The following is a 27,328-nucleotide window of genomic DNA, read 5'->3' as shown; positions in this document are numbered from 1 at the left end:
TCTCCTTCCTACCTATGGTCTTTGAGTTTTAACCTATATGACATGGATAGGATCTACAAAGGAATAGGAGGGCTTGAGAAATGGCTCAGCAGTTAATGCCACTTGCTTACAAAGCCTGCTGGCCTGGGTTTAATTCTCCAGTACCCATGCAAATGGCAAGAAGCCCTGATGCACCCATATTTTCTCTTTCTCTCTCTAACCCCAGCCCTCTCTCTCAAATAAATAAAAATAAAAATCAAGGGCTGGAAGCCAGATGTGATGGTGCACACCTTTAATCCCAGCACTTGGGAGGCAGAGGTAGGAGAATCATTGTGAGTTCTAGACCACCCTGAGACTACATAGTGAGTTTTAGGTCAGCCTGAGCTAGAGTGAGACCCTACCTCAGAAAACCAAAAATGAAAAAAAAAAATCAAAGGCTGTAGTGGTGGCTTAGCAGTTAAGTTGCTTGCCTGCAAAGCCTAAGGACCCAGGTTCAATTCCCCAGTACCCACGTAAGCCAGATGCACAAGGTGGTACAAGTGTCTGGAGTTTGTTTAAAGTGGCTGGAGGCTCTAGTGCACTTTTTTCCCTATCTCCCTCTCTCTCTCTCCCATTAAAAAAATACACACACACACACACACACACATAATATTCCAAAAAATATTATATATTCAAAACCAAAGAGCTGGGGAGATGGCACAACAGTTAAAGGCACTTGCTGTCAAAGCCTGACAGCCTGGGTTCAAGTCCCAAATACCTACACAAAGCCAGATGCCCAGAGTTATACATGCATCTTGAATTCATTAACATTGACAAGAGGCCCTGGCATGCCCCCATATTCTCTCTCGCTCTCTCTCTCTGTCTTTCTGAATCTCTCTCTCTCAAATAAATGAATAAACAAACATTGAAAAGTAAAAAAGAGTAGGAAATAAGAATGGAGTGCTATATTAGTCAGGGTTCTCTAGAGGAACAGAACTGTTCAAATGAATTATATTGAAAAGGGAATTTATTAGATTAGCTTATAGTAGTCCAATAGCATTTGCAGGCCCAAGAATCAAGGAACCTAGTAGCTGCTCAGTCCATGTGGCCAGATGCCTCAGCAGTCCCAGTCCAGCACTGAAGGCCTGGAGGCTTCCAGAGGAGCCACCAGTTTTCAGTTGGTCTTCAGTCCACTGGTCTTCAATCCACACTGGAAGGCAGCAAGCAGCTCCTGAATTCAAGTGGAAGGAAGGGACTCTTTTTCACCCAGAGCTTCCTTATATAAAGTTCCCCTCTGAGAGGGGCTGCCCACTCTGGGGGAAGGGCTCACGCTGAGGAAGGACTTCCCCCTTCAGTTAATATTTCCTAGAAGCAACCTCAGAGACCCACCCAAAAGGAATTGCTGTGGATTACTAAACAGAGCAGGTCGACAACCCCTTAACCATCACGTTTACCCCTTGTCACCTGGACACTAAACCATATCTCCCTATATCATACTCAATTTCCAAATGAAAACAGTGGCAAGTTCATAGTTCTGCCTAACATGGTATAACTATCCCATATACAACCAGAAAGGCAAAGTCTTCCCCCAACACAAAGCAAGGTTCCTTGAGGAATGCTTAGTCTCTAATATAATAGGTCAAATATAAATTCAACAACAGTTAGCTAATGATATAATCTTAATATTGGTGTAGATATGTACAGACACTCCGTATCAAGGTAGGACAGAAACATGGCAATTTCAGTCCTCATTTTTTTGTAACTGGTCACGTGGCCTTAGCTGGTATTTATAACTACCTTCTTCTACTACCCATTCTGTATTTCCTACACATTCAGCAAGCACCGCAGCAGGTCTTGTTTCTTTACCTAGAGGGGTGACCCGTACCTTCATTCCTGAAGGATCTGGGCCATTTATCACACTGCCTCAATTGGGTTGTTGCAGTTGTCCATTGACTTTGATAACAGGGCATGGTAACACTAAGAGACACCCAAAAGGATCTCCTGTTCTCCAGACATACTCTGCTTACCTCCATTACAGAGAAGCAATCCAATTTCCCCCTGGTAGTCTGGATCAATCACCCCTGCTACCACTGTAACTGTTGACTGGAGGGCTTCAGGAGCCCAAAGTGGCCTTAGCTTCCAGTTCAGTGGAATGTTCTTTATGCCTCCTGGCAAAAGCATCCCTCCTCTGGCACCAAGACCTCTATGCTAGCAGAGTGTAAAGTTGTGGGAACAGGAAGCAAAAATCCAGCTAATGAATCACTTGGGGTGATGGTAAGTGGTAAATTTCCACCTCTTGATTTCTGGACCCGTGAATCTGGGCTATAGGAGAAACACCACCATATATAGGACGCTGATTCAGAGTGTATACAGCCTGCTGGAGGAACACTTCCCCAGCCCTCCAAGTTATTGCCACCTAGTTGGCACTGTAGCTATTCTGCCCATTGTCCTTCAGTTCACCATAGTCCTTCAGAGTTGTCCCAGAAAGGGGCTGTAATACTGCAGCTGTCCACTTTTGGGAGGTGCCCACATAATGTGCTGAACCATCTGTAAACCATGCCCTAGTCCTCTCCCCCTCAGTTGATCACGGGGCACCCCCCATGATGCCATAAGTGCATGTTTGGGGACAGAAGGCATTGTGACAGTAGAAGAAACCATAGGCATTTGGGCAACTTTCTCATGTAACTTACTCATACCTTCAGGGCCTGCTCAAGCCTGATCACTTATATACCACTTCCACTTGATGAGGGACTGCTGCTGTGCATGTCCAACTTTATGGCCTGCTGGGTCAGATAACACTCAGCTCATAATGTGCAGCTCAGGTTGCATAGTAACTTGATGGTCCATATTCAAACTTTCAGTTTCCACTAAGGCCAATAGCAGGCCAAGAGCTGTCTGTAGCAGACAGCTTCAGGTTCACTGAGATGAACTTTCAGACCAGACACAGTTATGTAGGAAAGGATATTTACTGAAGCCTACCGATCCAGGGGAAGTTCCATAAATGGCAGAAAAAGCTGGCCTGCCTTCACAGGATCAGGCGGGGAGAGAGAGAAGTACAAGCCTAAAGCCAAAAGCCACAGCACACTTTAGGAACTCCAGCTAGGCACACTTTGCATATCTTTAGATTGAAATCTGAAACCAACCACCACACCTTACGTTCCACCCAGTGTTACTGCCTCTAGCCAGGTGGCTGCAGATGCAAACTACAAACAAACAACTGTATATATTGGCCATCTATTCAAACCACCACATTGTCTCTCATCTGTCTCTCTCAAATAAATGAATAAACAAACATTAAAAATTAAAAAGCAAAAAGTAGGAAATAAGGATGGGGTGCTGATGAAATAAAAACTATGTTTTCCATAAAGGGGAATATAGGAGCAATGTACTGAGTTGAGTGGTATAGGTTTTGAAGTATATTCAGGGATTATTGACTAAAAGATTTCTCGAGTAACTATAGCAGACATTATTCCAGGACTAGAAGGGCAAGTTATCATGATACAGAAGGAAAACATGACTCAGGATCTTGGTGTTACAGTCATGCAGAAAGAAGTGTCTGTGTACAAGAGTCTTTCACATTAGCTGGTTCACAGGATGAGGAGGTTAATGTAATTTTCATCTTTTATGAATCTTTGTCACATTTTCCACTTTTTTTTGTATGTTACTCCTTGAGTCTTAGAGTAGAAGGCATATCTAAAGCTTGTGGAAGAATTGCTCCATGTCCTTAACATTTTGACATGTTCTATATGGAAAGTACCCAGGTGCTGAGAATTAAACTGAATTGAGCCTATGCATCTCTACTACTAAAAGTGGTTTTCTAATTCTCATTTATTTATTTATCTGACAGTGAAAGAGAGAGAGAAAATGGGCCCACAAAGGCCTCCAGCCACTGCAAACAAACTCCAGATGTTTGTGCCCCCTTGTGCATCTGGCTAACGTGGGTCCTGAGGAATCGAACCAGGGTCCTTTGGCTTTGTAGGCAAATGCCTTAACCACTAAGCCATCCCTCCAGCCCCTAGTTTTCTAGTTTGTTTTTCTTTAAAATCACAGGTGAATTTCCTAGCCGTAAGCTATTCTTTTCTTCAGTATTCAAGGAAATAAACAATTTGAACAAAGGTGATATACCATTTATTTGAAATAAGGGCAGAAGCACAATGTATATAGATTTGTAATTTATTTGTTCACACTGGTACGGAAATTATGCAATTGTATACTAAACATTGATCAAAATCAAACGTACTAGTAACACTATTATACTTTAGTATGAGCTGATTTTCAAAATGCTTCAAACTTTCTTCAGGACAAAAATATCTCTGAGTAAGAAAAGCACACAGAACCCCTGTTTACTCCTCTTCCCACATACCACTCCAGAGTGCTGCTACATTTAGTGCATTTGAGAAGCTGATTGATACATCATTATTGCCAGACCACATAGTTTACATTAGCATTTACTCTCTTAAAATTATATTAATTTATTTATTTGCACATGTGTGTGGAGGTGGACACATCAGGGTCTCTTACTGCTACAAATGAATGCCCATCCAGCTTTATGTGGAGGGCTGGGGAATTGAACCCAGACCAATAGACTTTGCTCAAGCAACTTTAACCACTGAACTCTCTTCCAGGCCCAAGTATGCTTAATCTTATACTTTCTATAGGTATTAACAAATGTGTAATGACATGTTTCCACCATTCTGCTATTATATAGAGTAGTTTCCTGCTCTAAAAATCCCCCATGTTCTACTTGACTTCCAGCTCCTAGAAACCACTGATTGTCTTAATGTCTCCATTGTTTTCCCACATGTGGTCTGGTAGAAATCTCGGTACATAGCCTTCCTACATCTTATTTAGTATTTGTACTTAATATTTGTCCATATTTTGGGGGTCTTAGTAGGTTAATCATTTTTAGTACTGAATAATATGACATGGATTTATAATTATCCATTGAATTTCAGCTCACTCAGGTAAATAAACTGAAGCTCAATTGCTGGACCCTGTGGTAACATCACATGGCTTTGTGAGGAGCCACTTCCCAATATGGCTATACCATTTTGTATTCCCACCAGCAGTGAATGAGAGTTTCTGTTGTTCCCTGTTCTCAACAACCTTTGCTGTTGCCAGTGTCTTGGATTTTGGCTATTTTAGTTGGTGTAGTAGAAAATCAGTATTGTTTCAGTTTGTGATTTCCTGATGTGAAGCTTATGATGTGAAGCACTTTTCTGTTCTGATCCAGTCTATTAACTTCATCCCAAAGGAAAAAAATACAAACCATGTTACTCCACTTGAAAAATCATTACATGCTGTTGAAATGAAATTTGAGCTGTTATATTATCTTAAATCATGTATTATTTTTTAATGGGTAAGCTTAACCCATAATTATCTGTTGCAACAACACAACTTTTGAATTTACTTTTGGTATCATTGCAAGTACACTTAAAGACTTTTAAAAATATGTTTTAATTATTTATTTATTTGAGAGAGAGAGAAAAGGAGGCAGAGAGAGAGAGAGAGAATGGGCGTACCAGGGCTTCCAGCCACTGTAAACGAACTTCAGATGCGTGCACCCCTTGTGCATCTGGCTCATGTGGGTCCTGTTGAATCAAACCGGGATCCTTTGGCTTTGCAGGCAAATGCCTTAACTGCTAAGCCATCTCTCCAGCCCAACTTCAAGACATTTTGAGAATGAACATAACTTCTTTTTTTTTTTTTTTGCATGTGTGTATATAGTATGTTGTGTTTGTGGAGCACATGCACACACCCTGTGATTCTATGTGTAAAAGGCAGAGAACATCAGGTGTCCTCATCTATTGCTTTTCACGTTCTTTTCTAGAGACAGAGTCTGGAGCTGCCATTTTTGTTCAGACTGCCTGCCCAGTGAAACTGAGCAATTCTCCTATTTCTGCCTCACACAGGCCTGGGGTTACAGGAATGCATGGCCACATTCAATTTGATTTTTCAAATGGGTGCTGAGGAAACTCAGGGTAGCCCCTCTCAGGCACTTGTGCACCAGCTGTTCTTACCCATGGAGCCATTTCCCTAGCCCTCTTTTGCTTTTTTACAGATATTTCTCCTGAAGAAGAAAAGTGTAAATCCTTAATCACTGGAGAAGAAATGCAGTGTATTTCACAAGAAGTAAATCCATCTGTTGAGACAGAAAGTCCACAGCTTAATGAGCCATCTCCACAGGTGACAATAGCAAATGTGGAAGGTATGTTATGATAGGTTAAAGTTGAACTTGATTAATAGTACTTAAGTTTCTTCTTTCTAAACAAGACTTTACAAAGAAATCATCAGAATTTGTGTGTCTGTTTGAATTACTCCACTCAAATTAGGTTCACATTAGTAACTGGCCTTTTCATAAATTGGTTTTTGGTTCTACAAGACAGTTTCACTGCATAGCTCAAGCTTACCTCAAGCTCACAGCCTTCCTGCTTCAGTATATGACCACAACCTACTGGTAGCTGGCCATGATATGTCATTATTTGTCAGTGATGGAGTCAAGGCTTGGCCCGTGTGGTTTTCCTCATCATGCACCGTGGCCTAACAGATCAGTTGGTACAATACTTAGCTGTCAGTGAAGCTTGGCTGACTGGTCTAAGACAGCCTTTCTGCGGTCTAGAACATACAGCTAGAAGCTGCTTGAAGGTCCCCTCCATGCAGTCTCATTGCCATTCTGTATATTCTTCTACCAGAGTAGTCTGACTTGTTACCTGATGACCCAGGCTAGATTCAGAGAAGGGAAAACAGGACCTACCTCTTCAAGGGGAAAGTGTTAAGGAATTTGCAGCCACCTCCCAGGTGCTATGGGAAAGGAGCTGATGCTCTGGGGTTTTTTTGTTCTTGTTTGTTTTGTTTTTTAAGGTAGGGTCTCACTTTAGCCCAGGCTGGCCTGAAATTCACTATGTAGTCTCAGGGTGGCCTCGAACTCACTGTGATCCTCCTACCTTGCCTCCTGAATGCTGAGATTAAAGGCATGCTCCACCACGCCCAACTTAAGCTGATGCTCTTTAAAGCCAGGTACAGCACTGAACTGCTGCCATTAGCACTTGTGCTGTACTTCACTGGCAGATCTGTCACATGCCAGCTGGTATCAGTCAAGGAAGGGAAGGCAGGCCCCAGCAAGCTTAGGGAAGAATGCTAAAGAATTTTCAGCCATCTTTAATCTGCCACAGTCTGTCTATTGACCAAAAACTTCTCAAAGACTCATCCCGTACGATGTTAGCAACAAGTCTAAGATGATGTCAAAATCAGGACTGTGTGCTGAGTTTTCTTGGGAACAGTTCTTCAAATACAACCTAAAGCCCTGTGAGTAAAAAGACAAGCTTCTTGCCTTCCATGTTCCCAGAATACAATGGTGACATGATTACATAGAGTCCTTGTCAAACCAAGGAAGATGGCAAGTGTGTAGCTTCACTGGTCTACAGAAATTCAGAACCAGCCAGAGTAGCATTGTCAATCAGCCTGCTGCTGTACCAGTCCTCAGGGCCCTCTCCACTGAGCCGTGCTTGTCCACTTGAATCTGAGCTGTTGGTGGTGCTCTAAGTATGATTTCTAAGTAATTTGTAATTTTTTTATATAAATGTTATAGACATTCATTTGACAAAAGCTACTCTTATTGTTTCTTTTTCCTTTTCTGAGGCAGATTCTTCTTTATGTTGAGTTCTCTGTGAGACTCTGAAGCAGTGCTCTTGAATTTTTGAAATCCTCTTGTCCTGCCAGAACATGCTCAGAGGTGTGCTTTTCACTCTTACTGTGCTGTAACACATCTCACGCTCATGTTCGGGACTCTGGCCTTGAGTTTGCTTATCTTGTCTTCCTTTCATGGGCTTTTGTTGCCTAGAAAGAATTACCCTAAACTCATAGTATCTTTTCCCAAGTTATGCTCTTAATCTTAATTGTTAATTCTGGAGTCTTAATTCTAGAGTTTGTTTTCAGTCATCTATCTTACCACACTGTCAATGTGAGCATTCTGCTTTGATAGGTCCTTACCTAGGCCATTTAAACTGAAAAGTACATTTATTATCTTCTTTATTATTCCAGGTAACACACATTCTACTTTTACTTATAAAAGTCTCTTTTCTCCAGTCTCTAGTAACTTTTCCCCACTGTCCTGTCTCCCACCAACAGTTTCCTTGAAGCCCTTCCCACTCATGCATTTCCCGATCCTGAAGCCAGTGCATATGTTTCGATTCTAACCTCAATACCACTCTTTGAGACACGCCATTCCGTTTCATTAATCTCATGCTTTCACTACAACACAAGTGCCCTGAAAACAAAGTAGCTTAAATCAACTATTTTATTTTAAATCTTTACACCTATGAGACAAAATTAGAAAGGGTCTTTTCCATGTGCTTTCACCTACATGCATCAGTGGTATTCAGGTGGGCTTATCTGTAGCGTGCAAGATGACTTCTTTCATGCATGTCATTTCTCAGGTTATACTGTGTTTATCTCCTTCAGTTTAGTCTTAAATAGTTGCAATGTTGTTTTTCTAGGATAGCTGAACTTCTTTCATGATGGCTTGGATTTCCAGATACCCAGGAGATAGAAGATGCCAGTTTTCTTTCTTTAAAAAAAAATTTTTTTTTTGTTTATTATTTATTTGAGAGCCACAGACAGAGAGAGGGAGAGGCAGACACACAGAGAGAATGGGCACACCAGGGCCTCCAGCTGCTGCAAACGAACTCCAGATGCATGTGCCCCCTTGTGCATCTGGCTAACGTGGGGCCTGGGGAATTGAGCCTCAAACCAGAGTCCTTAGGCCTCACAGGCAGGCGCTTAACCGCTAAGTCTTCTCTCCAGCCCAGTGCCAGTTTTCTTAAAGGTTCAGCTAGGAATTAGCAGAGCATTACTTCCATACTCTATTAGTGTAGGCAGTCACAGTGCCAGCTTAAATTAAAGGGAAGATCTACAGCTACTTCTAGATAAGAAGGTTGGAGAAGTGTAGCATGTTGACCTCATCACAGTAGAATAATTACATTTATTAGAAGCATAGTTAGTGTTGTCTGACATAGAATAATGTTTGTGCCCCTCTGACATCTAGTCCCTACTGTGTTGATATTTAGAGTTATACGCCTTTGAGAGATAATTGGGTCATGAGGGTGAAACCTTGTGAATAGCATTAATATCCATTAAGAAAGGTCTTTTGTTCTTTGTCATATGAAGATACAGGGAGGAAAAGGCTGTCTGCACATCAGGAACTATCCATCTCCAGAGCTAACTACTGTCAGCCTAATAGTGGATTCTCTAGCCTATGCAACTGTGGAAAATAAATTTCTATTTTTTAAGCTACCCAGTCTGATATTTTGTCATATAGCCTCAACTGAGCATATGGTACATTTTCTTTAAAAAGAAAAGAATGGGGCTGGAGGGATGGCTTAGCGGTTAAGTGTTTGCTTATAAAACCAAAGGACCCAGGTTTGACTCCCCAGGACCCACGTTAGCCAGATGCACAAGGGGGCACACACATCTGGAGTTTTTTTTTTACAGTGGCTAGAGGCCCTGGTGTGCTCATTCTCTTACACTCTCTCCCTCTTTCTCTCTCAAATAAATAAATAAATAAAATATTTTAAAAGAAAAGAATGGAAGGAGGGAAGAAGGACAGAATTAGTGTGTATGTAGTAGAGATTTGTATCATGTAGTGCAGGGAAAACTCTTGTCAAATTTTTTCTGCAAAGAGCCAAATGGTATTTTAGCTTTTCCGAAAACATGGGTAAAAATAAAGTTCATAGAGTAAAAATAAATTGATACTAATATAACTTAAGACTACCAGAAAAAAGAATTAAACATTAAAAATAATAAGGTTCTTATTACCAAACACTATTTAACTTGTGTGAATGATCAAAAAAATTATGCGAGTGAAAGATTAAAATGATAGGAACTGGCATCAGGCACAAATCATTGGAAAATTTAAAAGTGGAGGAGAGTTTATCTGAATTCCATGAAAAAGGGAGGATTACATTGAATAAAGTAAGCTAGTACATGACCTCAGAGAGAAAACATTAAATGAACAAACTCTTCTCATTACTCTTCACTTTCAGAATTTGTCAGCTGGATAAAAAATGAGCCACTGCCAGAAAAACAAAGGTAGTACCCTAGCTATTAATTATGCAAAGATGTAGGAAAATAGATTATGCACACTCATTTCTGTTCTCAAGGTCACTATTGAAGGCCAGATAATACTTTTCTTTTTTAGTTGTTGGAAGATACATCCATACATCCATACATGCATACATATATATACATACATTTATATATATGTACATACACACACACACACACATATATATATAATTTTGGGGGGTTTCAAGGTAGAGCCTCACTTTAGCCCAGGCTGACCTAGAATTCATTGTGTAATCTCAGAATGGCCCTGAACTCACAGCATTCCTACCTCCAGCCTATCAAGTGCCGGGATTAAATGTGTGTGCCACCATACCCAGTGGAAGATACACTTTGAAGGTTAAAATTTCCTTAACGAATCATTATAATATTACAATATAACTTTCTGTATTTATAATTTTTTTTTTTTTTTTTTTTGGTTTTTCGAGGTAGGGTCTCACTCTAGCTCAGGCTGACCTGGGATTCACTATGTAGTCTCAAGGTGGCCTCCAACTCACAGGGATTCTCGTACCTCTGCCTCCTGAGTGCTAGGATTAAAGGTGTGTGCCACCATACCCAACTCTATTTTTTAGTTAGTTTATCTGTCTTTAAACAAATTTACATGTTTCTAAAATTTTAATAAAGTGAATTTTATGGGCTGGAGAGATGGCTTAGCAGTTAAGGCATTTGCCTGTAAAGCCAAAGGATCCCAGTTTGATTCTCCAGGCCCCACGTAAGCCAGATGCACAAGAGGGTGCATGTGTCTGGAGTTTGTTTGCAGTAGCTAGAGGTCCTAGTGCTCCTATTTTCTCCCTTCTTCCATCTCTGAAATAAATAATATTTCTTAAGTAAAATATGCAAATTTCACATAATAATGAAAAATACAGTGTTTAGTCTTTTGAGTATGTTTATTACATTAAAATGGCAAAATAACTAGTTTATCATTTTACAGATTTAAAATGTTGCAGAAAATATTAAAACTGATAAGATTCTGATTTTTTAATAAAGTTAACATATTAGTATAGGCTAATTTGGTAATAATTTATAGAAAGTTTATTCAGTCTTTTTCAATCAGATTTTATTTTGACACATCTGTCTCTTTTTCTGTTTTTGTTTGTTTGTTTGTTTGCTTGCTTGCTTGCTTTGAAGACTCTGACACTTTGGAAACAGAAGTTCTACAAGAGCCAAGTAGGAAAAACACCGATGGGAGCTTGCCGTGTATTGTTACTGATGTGTGGATTAATGAGGAAAAAGAAACAAAGGAAACTGAGTATGCTGTGTCCTTTTCTTTACATAGCATAGGAGTCTCTTTAGTAATGTTTTTTTTGTTTGTTTGTTTTTTCAAGGTAGGGTCTCACTCTGGCCCAGGCTAACCTGGAATATACTGTGTAATCTCATGATGTCCTTGAACTCATGGTGATCCTCCTACCTCTGCCTTCCGAGTGCTAGGATTAAAGGCATGTACCACTGTGCCTGGCAAGTAATGCCTTTTAATGGTAGCCATGAGCTAATATTGTAATTCAATAACGTTGTATCATAATACCCTGTTAAATAATCCGATTTCTTAACAGATATACACAGCTCATAAATCAAAAGTATATAAAAGTATATGAAGATAGTAAGGTATCTGCTTCCCTACAGTTTCATCTAGGCAATCTCCACTTTTTTCTCTTTTCAGTTCAAAATACAGTTGTTCTCTAACATATGCAATGTTTTCTACTCTATTCATATTTACAAAAGTCAGTATGAGAAATTTTCTTATATTAAAACATTAAGGCACTGGAGGGATGGCTTAGTGGTTAAGGCATTTGTCTGCAAAGCCAAAAGACCCAGGTTTGATTCCCCAGGACCCACGTTAGCCAGATGCACAAGGGGGCACATGTGTCTGGAGTTCGTTTGCCGTGGCTGGAGGCCCTGGCATATCCATTTTTTCCTCTCTTCCCCCCGCCCCCTTTGTCAAATAATAAATAATAATAAAAAACATTAAGTTCTTTCTCCTAACTCAGTAAGTCTCTTACTTGAAGGTTGTAATGCTACAATGAGTAACATTTAGGAAGTATTTTTTGCATATATTGATATGTGTAAGATAATGATGCATGATGAATTGCATTTATACAAGTTACAGTGGTTAATCAGTTATTGTTTCCATGGATTCTGCCATTTTAAACTCTCAAAAACAATGTATGAGATCAATGATGATGATTAATAATGGGTGAGAGCTTCCTTTTATTTGGAGTGGAAAGTACAATGTGCTTAAAGAGTAAGTAGATAAATCAAAGAAAAATGCTTGGAAGAGGCGCCATAGGATGCTAGAGAAGTTAGTCTCCAACCTCTTTATATTAAGAGCTTTTATTTCTGGTAAACTATGTTTTTGTTAGGAATTTATTTGTTTACCCCTCTGTGTTAGGCTGGAAGTTAATGTTGCTGTTCATCAAAATGAAGTTTCTGAAAATGGAATTCTGAAGAATATGGACCAACTTTATGAGGTTCATATAGGTAAGCATCATTGTGTTAGTCTAATTGTTTTTCTGGAAAGCTTGTTAATACTAACCTACTTAGTTTGTACATATATAAATAGAGAATATTTCTTACTAGTCATAATAATCCTTTTTAAAATGTAATAGTCACAGAGTACAAAATCCCACTAATCAGCCAGAATTGTTCTATTAGATAAACAGTAAAAATTTGGGTCAGTTATTTTACTGAATGGTGAAGATGAAATGAATCACTTACTAAAACTAAAAGAACATTTAAAAAACCATCTTTTTAAGCTGGCCATGGTGGCACATGCCTTTAATCTAAGCACTCAGGAGGCAGAGTTAGGAGAATCACTGTGAGTTCAAGGCCAGCCACTATAGAGTGAGCTCCAGGTCATCACAGGCTAAAATGAAATCCTATCTTGAGGAAAAAAAAAAAAAAAAAGCCAAGTATGGTGGTGCACGCCTTTAATCCCAGCACTCAGGAGGCAGAAGTAGGAGCACCATGAGTTCGAGGCCACCCTGAGAGTACATAGTTAATTCCAGGTCAGCCTGGGCCAGTGCGAGACCCTACCTCAAAAAAAAAAAAAAAATTTTTTTAAAAAGATAAGTAAGCATGCTTGCATATAGATTTTGATTTTATTTTCCTGATTAATGTGAGGATTTTTTGATGTGATTTATGTTATGTCATGCTTATCAATATCATTTAGAATTTTAAATATTATTATGTAGACTTATTATATATAACCTTTCCTTTGTACCACAGAACCTGGATCAGATGATTCTCAGCATTCTCAATGTGATGTAGATAAATTTGTACGACCAGAACCATTTTTCCATAAAGTAGTTCATTCTGAACACTTGAACTTGATCTCTCAAGTTCAATCTATCCAGTGTTTACCAGAAGAATCTTTTCCACTTCGATCACACTCTGACTCACCACCAAAAAGTACAAACAAGAATTCCTTGCTGATTGGATTGTCAACTGGTCTCTTCGATGCAAACAACCCAAAGGCAAGTATCATCTTCGAATCAGAATGTCTCTAATCAAATTTCTTGGTGTATGTGTGTGTGTTACACACAAATGTGTGCATGCATGTTTGAATGTGTTCAGGTACATAATGTGTGTATGTTGGAATATTTCTTATTGATTGTTTTTCCTTGATAATAGTTTTTTAATCACTTAAAAACAAAAGCAAGTACATACACAGAATACATCAAAAGCTATCTTTTCCTCAGATCCCCAAGGAAATTGTATTAAGAGTACAACTAGGAATCCAGGCATGTTGGTGCTGGCCATAATTGTCATAAAATAAACTTCTATAAATAGAACTTAAAAATTATAATACATATCTTATTCATTTAAGAAATAGTTTTTAAGCTGAGTGTGGTGAGAGTTCATGCCTATAATAACAACACTCAGGCAGCATGGGCAGGAGAATCAAGAGTTCAAGGTTAGAGGCTGGAGAGGATGGCTTAGCAGTATTTGCCTGCAAAGCCAAATAACCCTGGTTCAATTCCCCAGGGCCCACGTAAGCTACATGCACAAAGAGGCACATGCATCTGGAGTTCATTTGCAGTGGCTGGAGGCCCTGGCATGCCCATTCTCTACCTCGCTCTCTCAAATAAGTAAATAATAAAATATATTTTTTTTTAGAAAAAAAGAGTTCAAGCTCAGGGCTGGAGAGATGGGTCAGTGGTTAAAGGTGCTTTCTTGCAAAGCCTGATGGCCTGGGTTTAGTTCCTCAGTACCCACATAAACCCAAATGCATAAATTGGTACATGCGTCTAGAGTTCGTTTGCAGTGACAAAATGCTCTGATGTGTCCATTCACTCACTCACTCTCTTTCTGTGTGTGGGTGTGTGTGGGTGTGTGTCCGTCCATCCTTTCTCTCAAATAAATTTTTTTAAAAAGAGTTTAAGGTTATCTATGGGTACGTAGCAAATTTGAGTACAGTCTGAGGTGCATGAAACCATGTGTCAATTAAAAAAAAAAAAAAGCAACAGCCAGGCATGGTGGCACACACCTTTAATCCCAGCACTTGGGAGGCAGAGGTAAGAGGATCACCATGAGTTTGAGGCTACTCTGAGACTACATATTGAATTCCAGGTCAGCCTGAGCTAGAGTGAGACCCTACCTCAAAAAAAAAAAAAAAAGTATGTATGTATCATTTTTAGTGCTGTCCACATGTAATTACTAAATGAGGAGCATCCATTTATCCATACTCTGAATAGCACCCAGTATTGTCAATGAAATAAAAATTGTCTATTTAATAAGATTAATGGTATTATGTACATTTATATTTCATTTTCACCTATGAGGTTGGGTATTTTTTATTTGCTTATATGAATTGAATTTTTAGAATTCTTTACTCTTTGACTATAAAAGTCTTTCATATATTTTTCAATTTAATTTTCCAATTGAATGTACTTTTATTCATAAACTAATTATGCTTCTCCTAGAGATGTTAAATTTCTTTGCTTACTCTGAGGGTAAAACATTTACATGTGTGAACTGCTAAAACTTACTCTGAACCTTCAGAGTTAGAGACAAGGCTATGATGAACCACACACTTACCTAAGGTATTTATAGTCTCCCCTTCCATTCACTTCCTAGTACCTTCCATTGGGGCTTTCAGACCACTCTTCACTGCAAATTGGCCTTGACTGTTCTCTATTCCTGTATACTTTTCTCTCTCCTTTCTTGATTTTTCTTCTTTCAACAGAATTGATTATCGTTATTTTTTTTTCTTGACTTCTTTTGCATCATACTTTCTTGGTTTTTCTAGTTAGTTCACTCCTCAGCCTCCTTTTCTAGCAGTTCCTATCCTACAAATCTCTTAAAAAGATGTGCATTTTTCTAGTGGGAAGTAAAGTGGTTCATAAATGTCAGTTAAATCAAATTGGATGGTAGTGGCATTTTAGACTTCCTGTATTTTTGTGGATTTTTTTTCTGTCAATTTTCAGTTGCCAGGTAAAGACTAAAATTATTCTCCATCCACTATTTCTCCTTTCAATTCTTTTTTTTAAATTTAATTTTATTATTATTTATATTTGAGAGAGAAAGAGGCAGAGAGAGATGGGGCAGGTAGATATAGAGAGACAATGGTTGCGCCAGGGCCATCAGCCACTGCAAACGAACTCCAAAAGCATGCGCCATCTTGTGCATCTGGCTTACGTGAGTCATGGGGAGTCAAGCCTGGATCCTTTAGCTTTGTAGGATAGCACCTTAACCACTAAAACCCTCCAGCCTTCTCCTTTCAATCCTGTTAGTGTTTATTGCATGTATTGTGAAACTCTGTTATTGGGTGAATAATAATTTAGTATTGTTATGTCTTCTAGATGAATTGATATAGTATTATCATGCCATGTTCTTTGATAATGTTATTTCAGACTTCAAAACTTTAGTGATTTTCATAGTACTTGAGAAAGAATGTTGAAATGTCTATTTAATGAAACGACCCCTTTATCAGTATAAAGTGAATCTTTTTAAAACATTTAAAATAGCCGTGCATGGTGGTGCATGCCTTTAATCCCAGCACTTAGGAGGCAGAGGTGGAAGGATCATTGTGAGTTCAAGGCCACCCTGAAACTACATAGTAAATTCCATGTCAGCCTGAGCTACAGTGAGACCCTATCTGGAAAAACCAAACAAATAAAAATAAAAATAAATAAACATATATATGTATACATACACACATGTATATATATATATATATATATATATATATATATATATATATATATATATATATATATTTAAAATATTTTTAAATATTAAAGCCAGGCATGGTAGTGCATGCCTTTAATCCCAGCACTTGGGAGGCAGAGGTAGGAGGATTGCCATGAGTTCAAGGTTACCCTGAGACTACAAAGTAAGTTCCAGGTCAGCCTGGGCTAGAATGAAACCCTACCTCAAAAAACCAAAAATTAAAAAAATTGAAATTTAAGATTTTTATTTGAGATGGAGGGGGAGAAAGAGAAGGGTCATTCTAGGGCCTCCTGCCACTGCTAAAGATCTCCAGATGCAAATGCCATTTTGTGCATCTGGCTTTATGTGAGTACTGAGAAATTGAACTTGGGTCATCAGACTTTGCAAACAAGCACCTTTAACCACTGAACCATCTCTCCAGCCTCCACTTTAATCTTAATTCTACTTTATCTGGGTTTAATATACTCACAGTAGCTTTTTAATTTACTTTTACAACTTAATTGAAAATTTTTATATATGTACATATTTAGACCATAATTCTCTGTAACCTGTATGCCCTCCACTAAACCTTTACTCTGTCCAACCAGTCCTTCTACTAATCATCCATGACCACATATTGATGGGTCCAACATTGTGTAGGCAATGACAGCTGCTGTGAGGTAACGAATGCAGTAGCCACCTAGTGTCCAGAAGACAGCACTCCGAAGCACTCCTTCCATCCTCTGGACTTTACATGACCTTCCTGCTCTTTGGCAAGGTTCCCTCATCCTTGGCAGGTGTGGTAGATAGTTGTCTCATTTAATGCTGAGCATTTAACTGTTACTTCTCAGTACTCTGATGAATCTGAGTCTCCCAGGAGTCACTGCCACCGATTCTGAGCAAAATTGAGAGCAGCAGTCTCTGTGAACACGAGTATTGAGAGGGCCATCTGATGGACACAACATACCCATTTAGCTAAACAACAGTAGTAGCTACCTCCTCCCTGAGAGAGCTATTTATGATAAATTTTCTGATTTATTTATATTAAACATGCTAGCAGGACCATGATGAGTTTTGGGTGGATTCTGCAGACTCTACCTTCCTTCTGATCATAAGTATCCTGGGATTCCAGGTGCCTGCATCAGTGTCCAGCATTTATGTGGGTTCTGAGAATCTGAACTAGGTGTTCACACTTGTATAGCAGTCTTTATCAAGTCATCTCCCCCAGCCCAGGAATTATAAAGTTATATTTTCCTGTTTCTTAACATGTTTTATAATTCTTTATGTGCAGCCAGACCTGGTAAATGCTATTATTACTAACTATCTGGATTTTGTTGTCTTCTTTTAAAGTGCATTGTGCTTTTTAGATTGTCAGATTTTCTCTGAATCAATTTTCTACTTAAAGACATTGCTTTCTGTTCTGCTGGAACAAACAGTCCCCTTTACTATAGTAGTTCACCTTGTGACCTGTGAACAGCCAGGACCTCAGGTGATTGATAAGTAAACTCTCCTGTCCTAGTCACAATTCAGTCACTACCTCTACCTGCATGAGTTGAGAGCATCATTCAGCCCACATCTTTATGTGTGGTCTAGTGCTCATCAGTGACTCAGAAAATCTGCCTGTCAGGTGTTTGTCGCTTGTACACTGTTCCTTCTGTTTCTGCCCACCTGAACTCTAGTCTGTTCTGTTAGTCTAGCATAGCAGGCAGAGTCCAGATAGTTTCCTCCAGACAAAAGGTCAGCTTAGAGGAAGGGCCTCATTTGTTTGCCCTTCTCTCAGAATCACAGTCTTAACTGCCTATTGTTTAATGTTTAAATACAGTTTTGTATGTTTTGTTCTGTTGTTTTGGTGGGAGGTGAAGTCTAGCCCCATTATTCTTTCACAACCAGAGCAGGAAGTCCTCAGTGGGTAAATCTTGTGGTGCCTTCAGGCTATATCCTGAGCATTCTGTGTCTGCTTTCATTCCACAAGTAGTCTCTGACCTTAAATGTCATTTGAATGCTCAGGACTGGTTTCTAGCTTTCCTGCAAAGTCATTCATGTATTCAGTCAATCTACTAACCTTGTCAGCCAGTTGCTTCTTAACTAGACTTCCTCAATCCATCTGAAATACGTTGCCCAAATGCAAACCAGTTATTTTTAATATTATATGTCAAATTAGTGCTATGCATAAGACTTGAGAAGGTTTCTGCTGTTCTTATACTTGCATTCATACACTTTACAATGAGCTACAAGGGTCAGTGGGGCATGGGTGGCTTTTCTGTTCATGTCAGTCTTTCTGGTTCTACCCACCTGAGCTCCAGTCTATTTCATTACTCTTGCACAGTGCAGAGTCCAACCAAACCACTACCAGTCTCCCGTTCCTTTGTTTCTCTTTTCCATGATTTTTTTTTTCCTGCTGGTATACTAAGCCCTTTCCCTGCATCAGGAACTTTGTACTTGCTGTACGGACACTTGGCCTGAAATGACCTTTCTTTGTTGTTTTCAATTCTAATTCATTTCTGCCTTGTAAATGTCACCTGTCAAATGCCTCTTTATAGTGGAGCTGTCAACACATTACCATCCCAATAATTTCAACCCAAAACTACCTCTTTATTTTGTGGTATAATTTATGTTGTTTGCTCATTTGTAGCCTCTGTTATAATTTGGCTCCTTTGGGTTAAGAACCTTATTTGCAACTATATGTTATTTTTGTCCATGGCTTAGACTACAGTGAGTGGTAATGAGTACTTAATGAATGAAACATGTATGTATGTATGTATTTATCACCACATCTTTCCTGCCATGGTGGACTGAAGCCTCTGAAACTATAAACCCAAGATAAGTTATTTCTATCTTTAAAAATATACATATAGGGCTGGAGAGATGGGTCAGCAGTTAAGAAGCTTGCCTGCAAAGCCTGATGGCCTAGGTTCAATTCCCCTGTACCTATGTAAAGCCAGATACACAATTTGGCACATGTGTCTGGAGTTCATTTGCAGTAGCAGGAGGCCCTACCATGCCCATTCTCACTCACTTCTCTCTCTCTCTTTCAAATAAAGAATTAATGTACACACACACACACACACACACATACATACATACATACATATATATGTATATATACACAGTCATAGACTAAGGAGTTGTACTGCTGGATTCATATATGTATTCACAGTGTGCTTAAGGAATTATAGCTAGTTGTTTATAAGTAAAGTGTGAAGAAGGTAGGATTCTTGTTCTTATTTGGTTTAGTTTGGGTTTGTTTGTTTATTTTGTTTTGTTTTGTTGATTTTCTTTCTTTCTTTTTTTTTTTTTTTTTTTCTTTCTTTTGAGGTAAGCTCTCTCTCTAGCCCAGGCCAACCTGAAAGTCTGTAGTCTTTACTCTGTAGTCCTATCTCTGCCTCCCTAGTGCTGGGATTAAAGTTATGTGCCACCATGCCTGGCCTTTAGGAGGTGGGATTCTAGTCATTCCTTGTTAGTAATTTTCACATGTACGGGCTATTTCCCCCTTTACAGAAGTCTTTCTTTTTTTTTTTTTTGACAAGTTTTAGACATGTAATTTGTTCATATTCATTCTCTTATTCCTCTCCCCCTCCCACTGAACCCCTTCTTCCCAGGTAATCTCAGGAAGTCTTTTTTAAAACAAAGGAATATGACATCTTGAAGAGATTAAAGTGCCAGGTGCTCAAGTCCTTCCTGTCCTGTTGCCCTCAATTCTGGAAATAAGCTTTGAATCATAGTACTAAAGCATTCACTTGATGTACTTCAAGTAGTTCTTTTTTGCAGATGCCAAAAAAGTGTTAGGTAGCTGGACTGTATGGCAATGGCCCCTGCAGGTGGTAGTTAGTGGTTTAGTTGATCAGTGAGGACAGGCAATGATGATTCTGAGCCAGCAGTTCCCAGGAGGCTGCACTGCTTTTCACACCGCTTCCAATAAGGATTGACGATCATATCTGCACATGTAATCATACTGGAGAATGAGGAAACAAAGCAACCAGCCATGGCACCTGCTCTGCATAGTTATTATGGGATAAGCTGGAGCTGAGGCAGGCAAAGCAGAGTGGAAGTTGTAAACTGCCATGGTTCATGTTTCTCAGAGGCTGGAAAATACAAGTTCTTTGGGGGATAGCTCTTCTTCCTGGCTTTTTCCTCTAAGAGATTTCTCTTCTGGAGGTTGGTTGTTTGCTTGCTTATGACAAAGTCACACTTTATACCCCAGTCTGACACCAAACTCTACCCTCTTGCCTCTGCTTATTGAGAGCTATAACTGAAAGTGTGCATCACCACACCTGGTCTCCTAGAGTTTTTGATTTGGCTTAATTAGTTCTTTTATAGGTTTCACTTCTACAAATGCAGGAGCAGATTTTATCAGATATAATACAGAGACTTGATAAAAATGCAGATATATGTCAGGCATGATGGCACATGCCTTTAATCCCAGCCCTTGGGAGGCAGAGGTAGGTGGACCACTATGAGTTCAAGACCACCCTGAGAGTACATAGTGAATTCCATGTCAGCCTGGGCTAGAGTGAAAAAACTCAAAAAAAAAAAAAAAGAAGGTATAACATTGAATGGAGACTTCACAATGGTAAATTTACAAAAAGTCAAAACAAATAAAGTTGTGTTTTTTTCATGACCTTGATTCCATAAAGGACAGAATGTGTATAGGTCACCAAACGAAGGGGCTGCTTGCTGTTCAGTCACAATGTGCAGTGTGGCTTTTCACGGTGGCTACTCAGGTATCGCACTGCATTGGTAGCTACAAAGGGTCAGCAACTGAGAAATCAAATGAGGAAATAATATGGTTTGTAACCCAAGATGAAAAATGGCTGTAATTCAGTAAGACTTTAGTCTGGATAGGTGGCAAGTCACTTGTTTAAGATGAAGGAATTTCTAGTCAAATGTACAGTTTTTTTATGAAATATTTATTGTCCATTTTCAGTGATTAATGATTGGTTTAGGTGTAAAAGTAGACCGTTCTAAAATGCATTATTAGGGTGTACATGCCACAGTGTGTATGTGGGGTTAGAGGGCAACTTCAAGGTGTGTTAGCTTCATCTTCTTTGCGTTAGGGTCTCTTGTCACTGCGTATGTACTGCCAGACAGCAAATGGCCATAAGACTTAGTTGGGCCATAAATGCCTCCCATTGTTGGGATCATAGATGCACGTGCTACTTTGTATCTGTCTTACATTAAGTGCTGGGGAATTGGACCCAGACCATTGGGCTTTGCAAGCAAGCACTCTACACTGCTAAGCCATCTCCCTAGCCTCTAAAGCTTTAAGTTTTTGTTTTGTTTTGTTTTGTTTTTTGCTTATTTTACTCATGAGAAAGAGAGAGGAGAGAATGAGTGTGACAGAGCTTTAGCCGCTGCAAATGAACTCCAGAGGCATGACCACCTTGTGCATCTGTTTTACATGGGTCCTGGGAATTGAGCCTGGGTCCTTTGGCTTTGTAGGCAAATGCCTTAACCGCTAAGCCATCCCTCTAGCCCTAAAGCTTTTTTCATATGGGTATTATCTGGGCTATTTGAGATACAGAATCTTACCCCACACTCTGGATGTCTGTTTTAATACATCTGGAGTGAAGTTGAGGAAGACACATTTGAGGTGCACTGTCCATGATGCTGTGCTATTGGCCCACAATTCCCACTTGAAAAGCATTGGCACAGGATACCACTGACCTGTCTGGGGCCTGGCATATTGATAGCATTTTATATGACACCCTTCTTAGCTATTACAATATTCCTAATTGGGCTGGAAAGATTTGTCAGTGGTTAAGGTATTTGCCTGCAAAGCCCAACAACCCAGGTCGATTTTTCAGTACCCATGTAAAGCCAGATGCACAAAGTGACACATGCATCTGGAGTTCATTTGCAGTTGCTGGAGGCCCTGTTATGCCCATTCTCTCTGTCTCTCTTCTATCCTTTTCTACTTGCAGATAATTAAAAATATTTTTAAAACATTACTAATGTTCCCAAAGACTGTCCAGTTTTGAGCATTAGTGCTTTTCTAGAGAACTCTCATTATGACTACCTTATCAAATATAAGTATTAAGCAGGTTAGTTTTATATATAGGATTAGTGAGTAGCAACCAATTAAAATGTGAAAAGAGGCTATTTTTTTACATTGTTCTCTCAAAGCAAACAGAAGTCCTAAATTATAATCATGCCCATGCCTAGATTGAGAAAAGAACATATTATCAGTGTGACCTGGAGCACACTTAATTTTCTGTTCTGGGATGTGTTATTCTAACTCCATAAAACTCAAGCAAAACATACTTGGAATTAGAAAACAGCTTTGCGGGCTTGAGAGATGGCTTAATGGTTAAGGCACTTGCCTGCAAAGCCTAAGACCTCATGTTTGACTCTCTAGGTCCCACGTAAGCCAGATGCACAGTGACACAAGTGCGTAAAGTTGCACATATTAATTTCTGGCCTGTGCATGCACATGTGTACATACTGATAACACTTTATATGACATCTTTCTTGGCTATTAAAATATTACTAATCAGGTTGGAGGGACAGCTCAGTGATTAAGGTGCTTGCCTGCAAAGCCCAACAACCTAGTTCAATTCCTCAACCCATGTAAAGGCAGATGCACAAAGTGGCTACACAGACATCTGTATCCACATGCATATGAACATGCATACCATACTCACATACCAACAAGTATTTTAAAGTTTCTTAAAATGTTGCTATCCTATTTGAATTTGCAGTTTGCCAAATGCTAGCTATATAAATGATCATGGTACAAAGAACCTAGGGAGGGGTGAACTGCATGCAATAAGGTTTTAGACAGTGTGTTAGGGATGGCTGTTATTTTCAAAAGGGTTTCTTTCTGTCAATGTTAAAAATAAAGAATATTGCTTAAGCTACATGAAAAGTAAAAGAATTAAGAGAATTGAGGTGGGGTATGCACTTAGCATGTGAGTGGTCCTAATTTCAATACACACACACACACACACACACACACACACACACACACATATATTAAAGAGTAAAGGGCAGAAGAGAGACTAAAACCATTCTTAACATAAAAACTTCTTGCGCTGGGGAGATGATAAAGTTCTTACCTCACAAATATGAGGACCTGGGTTTAATCCTTGGAACTTGTTTGAAAATGTCAGGCATGGTAGCATATGCCAGTGATCCGAGCATTGAAGACCAGGCAGAGACAGAAGCCCTGGAGCTCCTTGAACAACCAGTCTGGCCTAATTGGTGCACTCCAGGCCAATGAAAGACCCTCTCTCAAATGAGGTAGGCAGTGTTCCTGAGGATGGCACCTCAGATTATCCTCTGGCATAGACATGAACACACAGAGAGACATTAAAAAACACTGTTTGAGGATAAAGATCCTGTTTACAACATAAAGTCAGGCTGGGCATAGTGATGCACGACTGTGATCCTAAGTATTCCAGAGACTGCAGGAAGGTCGTGATCCCATGTCGACTGTATTATTAAGACCTTGTCACCAGGAAAAAAAATCTTCTGGCAGTGGGAAGTACCATTACTAAGTGCTTTAACAGCAGTAGGCCTTTACCAGTTTCACCAGTGTGTAGTTCATAACCACTTCCCCTCAGTGCTATAATATATAAATTATGTTCAAATATGTTCTGAAAAACAGATTGTACCAATAAAATCACCCAAGTATATAGATTTCTATTAATATGCTAAGCCTTGGATTTTCTCCAAAGTCCTCCTCCTGTTGTGGCTCTCTTATCAGGCCCTGCAGACATCTGCATGGAGTTATTAGTTTCATGTCCTGTCAGTCCATCACATCCTAATTGTTGAAAGGTTGGTGAATAGAGGCCATTGTCCAGCACAAGTTTACATTTTCAACACGTCAACTGTATATGTTTTTACTCAACACGGTTGGCTACATTGCTTCTCACTCTTATTATCAATGAATCTCAGCATTGACATCAAAGTGCTTGTCCTTGCAGGTTTCCATTTGAGTGGTAAGGCTCCATTCACAGCCCCACTCCCAGGGAAGTAAAGTTTGGCTTCCTTTTACACTGATATAAGGGCTCTGACTTAACCCATGTTATAACTAGCCAGCAATGTCTATCACTGCATAATACAAAGGATTGCCAGTTGTAGGAAGTAGTACTTCACCACAACTCAGAGAATTCACATGAACAAGTCAGCAAGACTATATCAGGAGAAGCGACCAAGAAGGTGAAAGAGCTCCTTGAAGATACCATGAAAGAGAGAGAATGTGGGCCATGAGTAAGAGAAATAGGCAGTTCTAGCCCTGCCTCATTCTCAACAATTTCCAGTTTCAGGCCATGTATATTCCTAAAACAACATTGTTCTTGACCCTTTAAAGGTATCAAGTGAATTTTTGTGTGTTAAAGCCTAATCCCAATTCACAAGTTTAGTTGAGCTGAAATTAAAGAAAAAACTTGTCTTAACCTTGGACAAGTCTCCTTTGAATCCATTAGATCCAATACATTATTTAACTATAATTATTATTAGCTCTCATTTTCTCCTTTGCTTTCACATAATTCTCTTCATTCTAATATGCAATCTGTCGACCTTCCTTTAGATGTTGAGGACATGTTCACTTCCAGATCTCTCAAAGCTGTTTGGAACACTGATGGATGTTCCCACTGTAGGAGATGTTCACCAAGACAGTCTTGAAATAGAGGAACTTGAAAACGAGCACACTAAGGAGGGGCCCTCTGATTCTGAAGACACGTAAGCACAATGTCACTGACAGATGCTATCATTAGTGTCATTTCTGAATTGATGTTCTTTTGAAGTTCAGAGGATGGCTTACCTACACAGTATCTTCAAACAACCTGTAACTGACTTAAGTTCTTGCAACTTATTTGAAGCATAGTCATACAAATTTTCATAGTCCATATCTGCTTCCAAGTAATTTTCAACAATCTCATTTGAAGCACAGAGATGGTTTCTATTGGTAGTCACCACTGATAAGAAAAAGTTCTTAATAAATATTGGTTAATGAATGCATTTTAGCAGAATTTGCTTATTAGTAGAATACATATGATACAAGGAATTACAAGGAGAAATTGTGAAATAGTTAATACTCTGCATGTGTCCAGAAAAATGACCTGAGAGTGCCACATGTCTTGCACCATGTTTGAATTCAAGGCCTTATCAGGAGGGAAGTAGATTGGTGGTTTTGTTAATGTGAGGTGGGGGTAGGGGGTTTGTCACATGGAAGTAAGGATGTGTGTGTGTGTACATGTGGGTGTATGTGTTGTGTGTAATTGGATTACTTTCACAATCATTACTGACTCATGGGGAATCTAGAATTAAAAAGAGAAAATGAACTTCTGAAATTTGTGGGAAATGGTAGCTAAACTGTAGATAATAAATTAGATTACAAGTTCTTTCTATAAAGACTGAGGTAAAAGCACAAAGTTAAACTCAATTATAATAAGTCAGTGAATTCTAATATAACTTATATCATAACTTATTCTCCGAATGATTGAAATGCAATGCATTTTACTTTATGTGCTTTATGTTTTGTAGTGTTGGGGACCAAACCCAGTGCCTCATGAATGCTAGGAAAGTACTCTCTACCAATGGGCTACATCCCCAACCCCAGACTGTACTTTTCTAAACATTTATTTCAGAGTACTTTGGCTTTATTTTTCCCTCAAAGTTTTTAACACAGAACCTGAGGGGCTCAAAGGGCTAATACTGAAGTGGGTAAAGAAGGATTCCTAGCTAAGGCTTAGCTAACATTCTCCAGGTTCTCCAAGGGCAGGGGAAGTGACTCAGCAGTAAAAGTACTTGATATAGAGCTGGAGAGATGGCTTAGTGATTAAGGCGCTTGCCTGCAAAGCCTAAGGACTCTTGTTTAACTCTCCAGATTCCATGTAAGCCAGACATACAAAGGTGAGGCAGGCACAAGGTCTCACATGCCCACTAGGTGATGCAAGTATCTGGAGTATAATTGCAGTGGCTGAGGCCCTGGTGAGCCAATTCCCTATCTCTCTCTAAGATAAAAAATAAAAAGAACGCTTGATGCAAAAGCATGAGAACCTGAGTTTAGTCCCCAGCACCCAGATAAAAAGCAGGCATGACCACACATGCCTGTAACTCCAGTGCTGAGAGGGCAGAGACAGGATTGCTAAGGCTCAAATGATCTGCCTTCTGATTGGAAAATGGTGGCTCCAGGCTCAGTGAGAGACTCCATGTCAAGGAAATATCATGGAAGAACAATAGACAAAGGCATCTGAAAAACAGGTTTCTCCAGTGAGGTTTATAATAGTATATACTAATTATATGGAAAAGTAGTTAAATATTTTAGAAACATTTTTAATAATATACACATGAAGTAAGTTTCTGGTGACCATTTTATTCACTGGATCACCTTGTTAACCTGAATATATAATTCTTTGACTGTTTTCATCTCTCAAAGTTCAAATGTCCAAAAGGTATTCACATGGAGAGCCATGTCCACAGAAGATTGTGATGAACCAGCCTCTTAAAATATTAAGCCATTAGATTGGAGAAATTGCTTAATGGTTATGGCGCTTATCTGCAAAGCCAAAGGACCCAGGTTCGAGTCCCTAGGACCCATGTAAACCAGACACAAAAGGTGGTGCAGAGCAGGGCATGGTGACACAAGCCTTTAATCCCAGCACTTGGGAGGAAGCAGTAGGAGGATCACCGTGAGTTCAAGGTCACCCTGAGACTACATAGTGAATTCCAGGTCAGCCTGGACTAGAGTGAGACCCTATCTCAAAAAACCAAAAAAAAAGGTGGCACGTAGTCTGAAGTTCATTTATAGCAGCTGGAAGCCCTGGCACTTCCATTCTCTCTCTCTCTCTCTCTCTCTCTCTCTCTCTCTCTCTCTCTCTCTCACTCTCTCAAGTAAATAAAAATTATATATATATATATGTGTGTATGTGTGTGTGTGTGTGTGTTTTTCTTTTTTAATTAAGCCATAGCTGGGTCTGGTGGCACGCAACTTTAATCCCAGTACTTGGGAGGCAGAGGTAGGAGGATCGCCATGAGTTCAAGGCCATCCTGAGACTACATAGGGAATTCCAGGTCAGCCTGGACTAGAGTGAAACCCTACCTTGAAAAACAAAACAAAAAAAATTCAGGCCATAATTGGGACACACATGGCGTACCAGCA

The 27,328-nt window shown here is 39.4% G+C and overlaps 1 protein-coding gene across 1 annotated transcript in view; it reads left to right on the top strand.

The window, feature by feature from the left end:
- The window catches only part of Nek1 (NIMA related kinase 1), a 176,937-nt gene that overhangs the window by 138,984 nt on the left and 10,625 nt on the right, over positions 1 to 27,328 (top strand). The window contains exons 28-32 of the mRNA XM_045153398.1: positions 6,020 to 6,166; positions 11,206 to 11,326; positions 12,464 to 12,552; positions 13,300 to 13,547; positions 24,755 to 24,906. Coding sequence (XP_045009333.1) covers positions 6,020 to 6,166; positions 11,206 to 11,326; positions 12,464 to 12,552; positions 13,300 to 13,547; positions 24,755 to 24,906 — 757 coding nt within the window. The remainder of the gene's footprint in view (positions 1 to 6,019; positions 6,167 to 11,205; positions 11,327 to 12,463; positions 12,553 to 13,299; positions 13,548 to 24,754; positions 24,907 to 27,328) is intronic.

Source organism: Jaculus jaculus, chromosome 1, assembly GCF_020740685.1.
Source record: "Jaculus jaculus isolate mJacJac1 chromosome 1, mJacJac1.mat.Y.cur, whole genome shotgun sequence".
Lineage (NCBI taxonomy): Eukaryota > Metazoa > Chordata > Mammalia > Rodentia > Dipodidae > Jaculus > Jaculus jaculus.
Note: the sequence above shows the minus strand (reverse complement) of the source record. Positions and strands in the feature narration are given on the sequence as shown.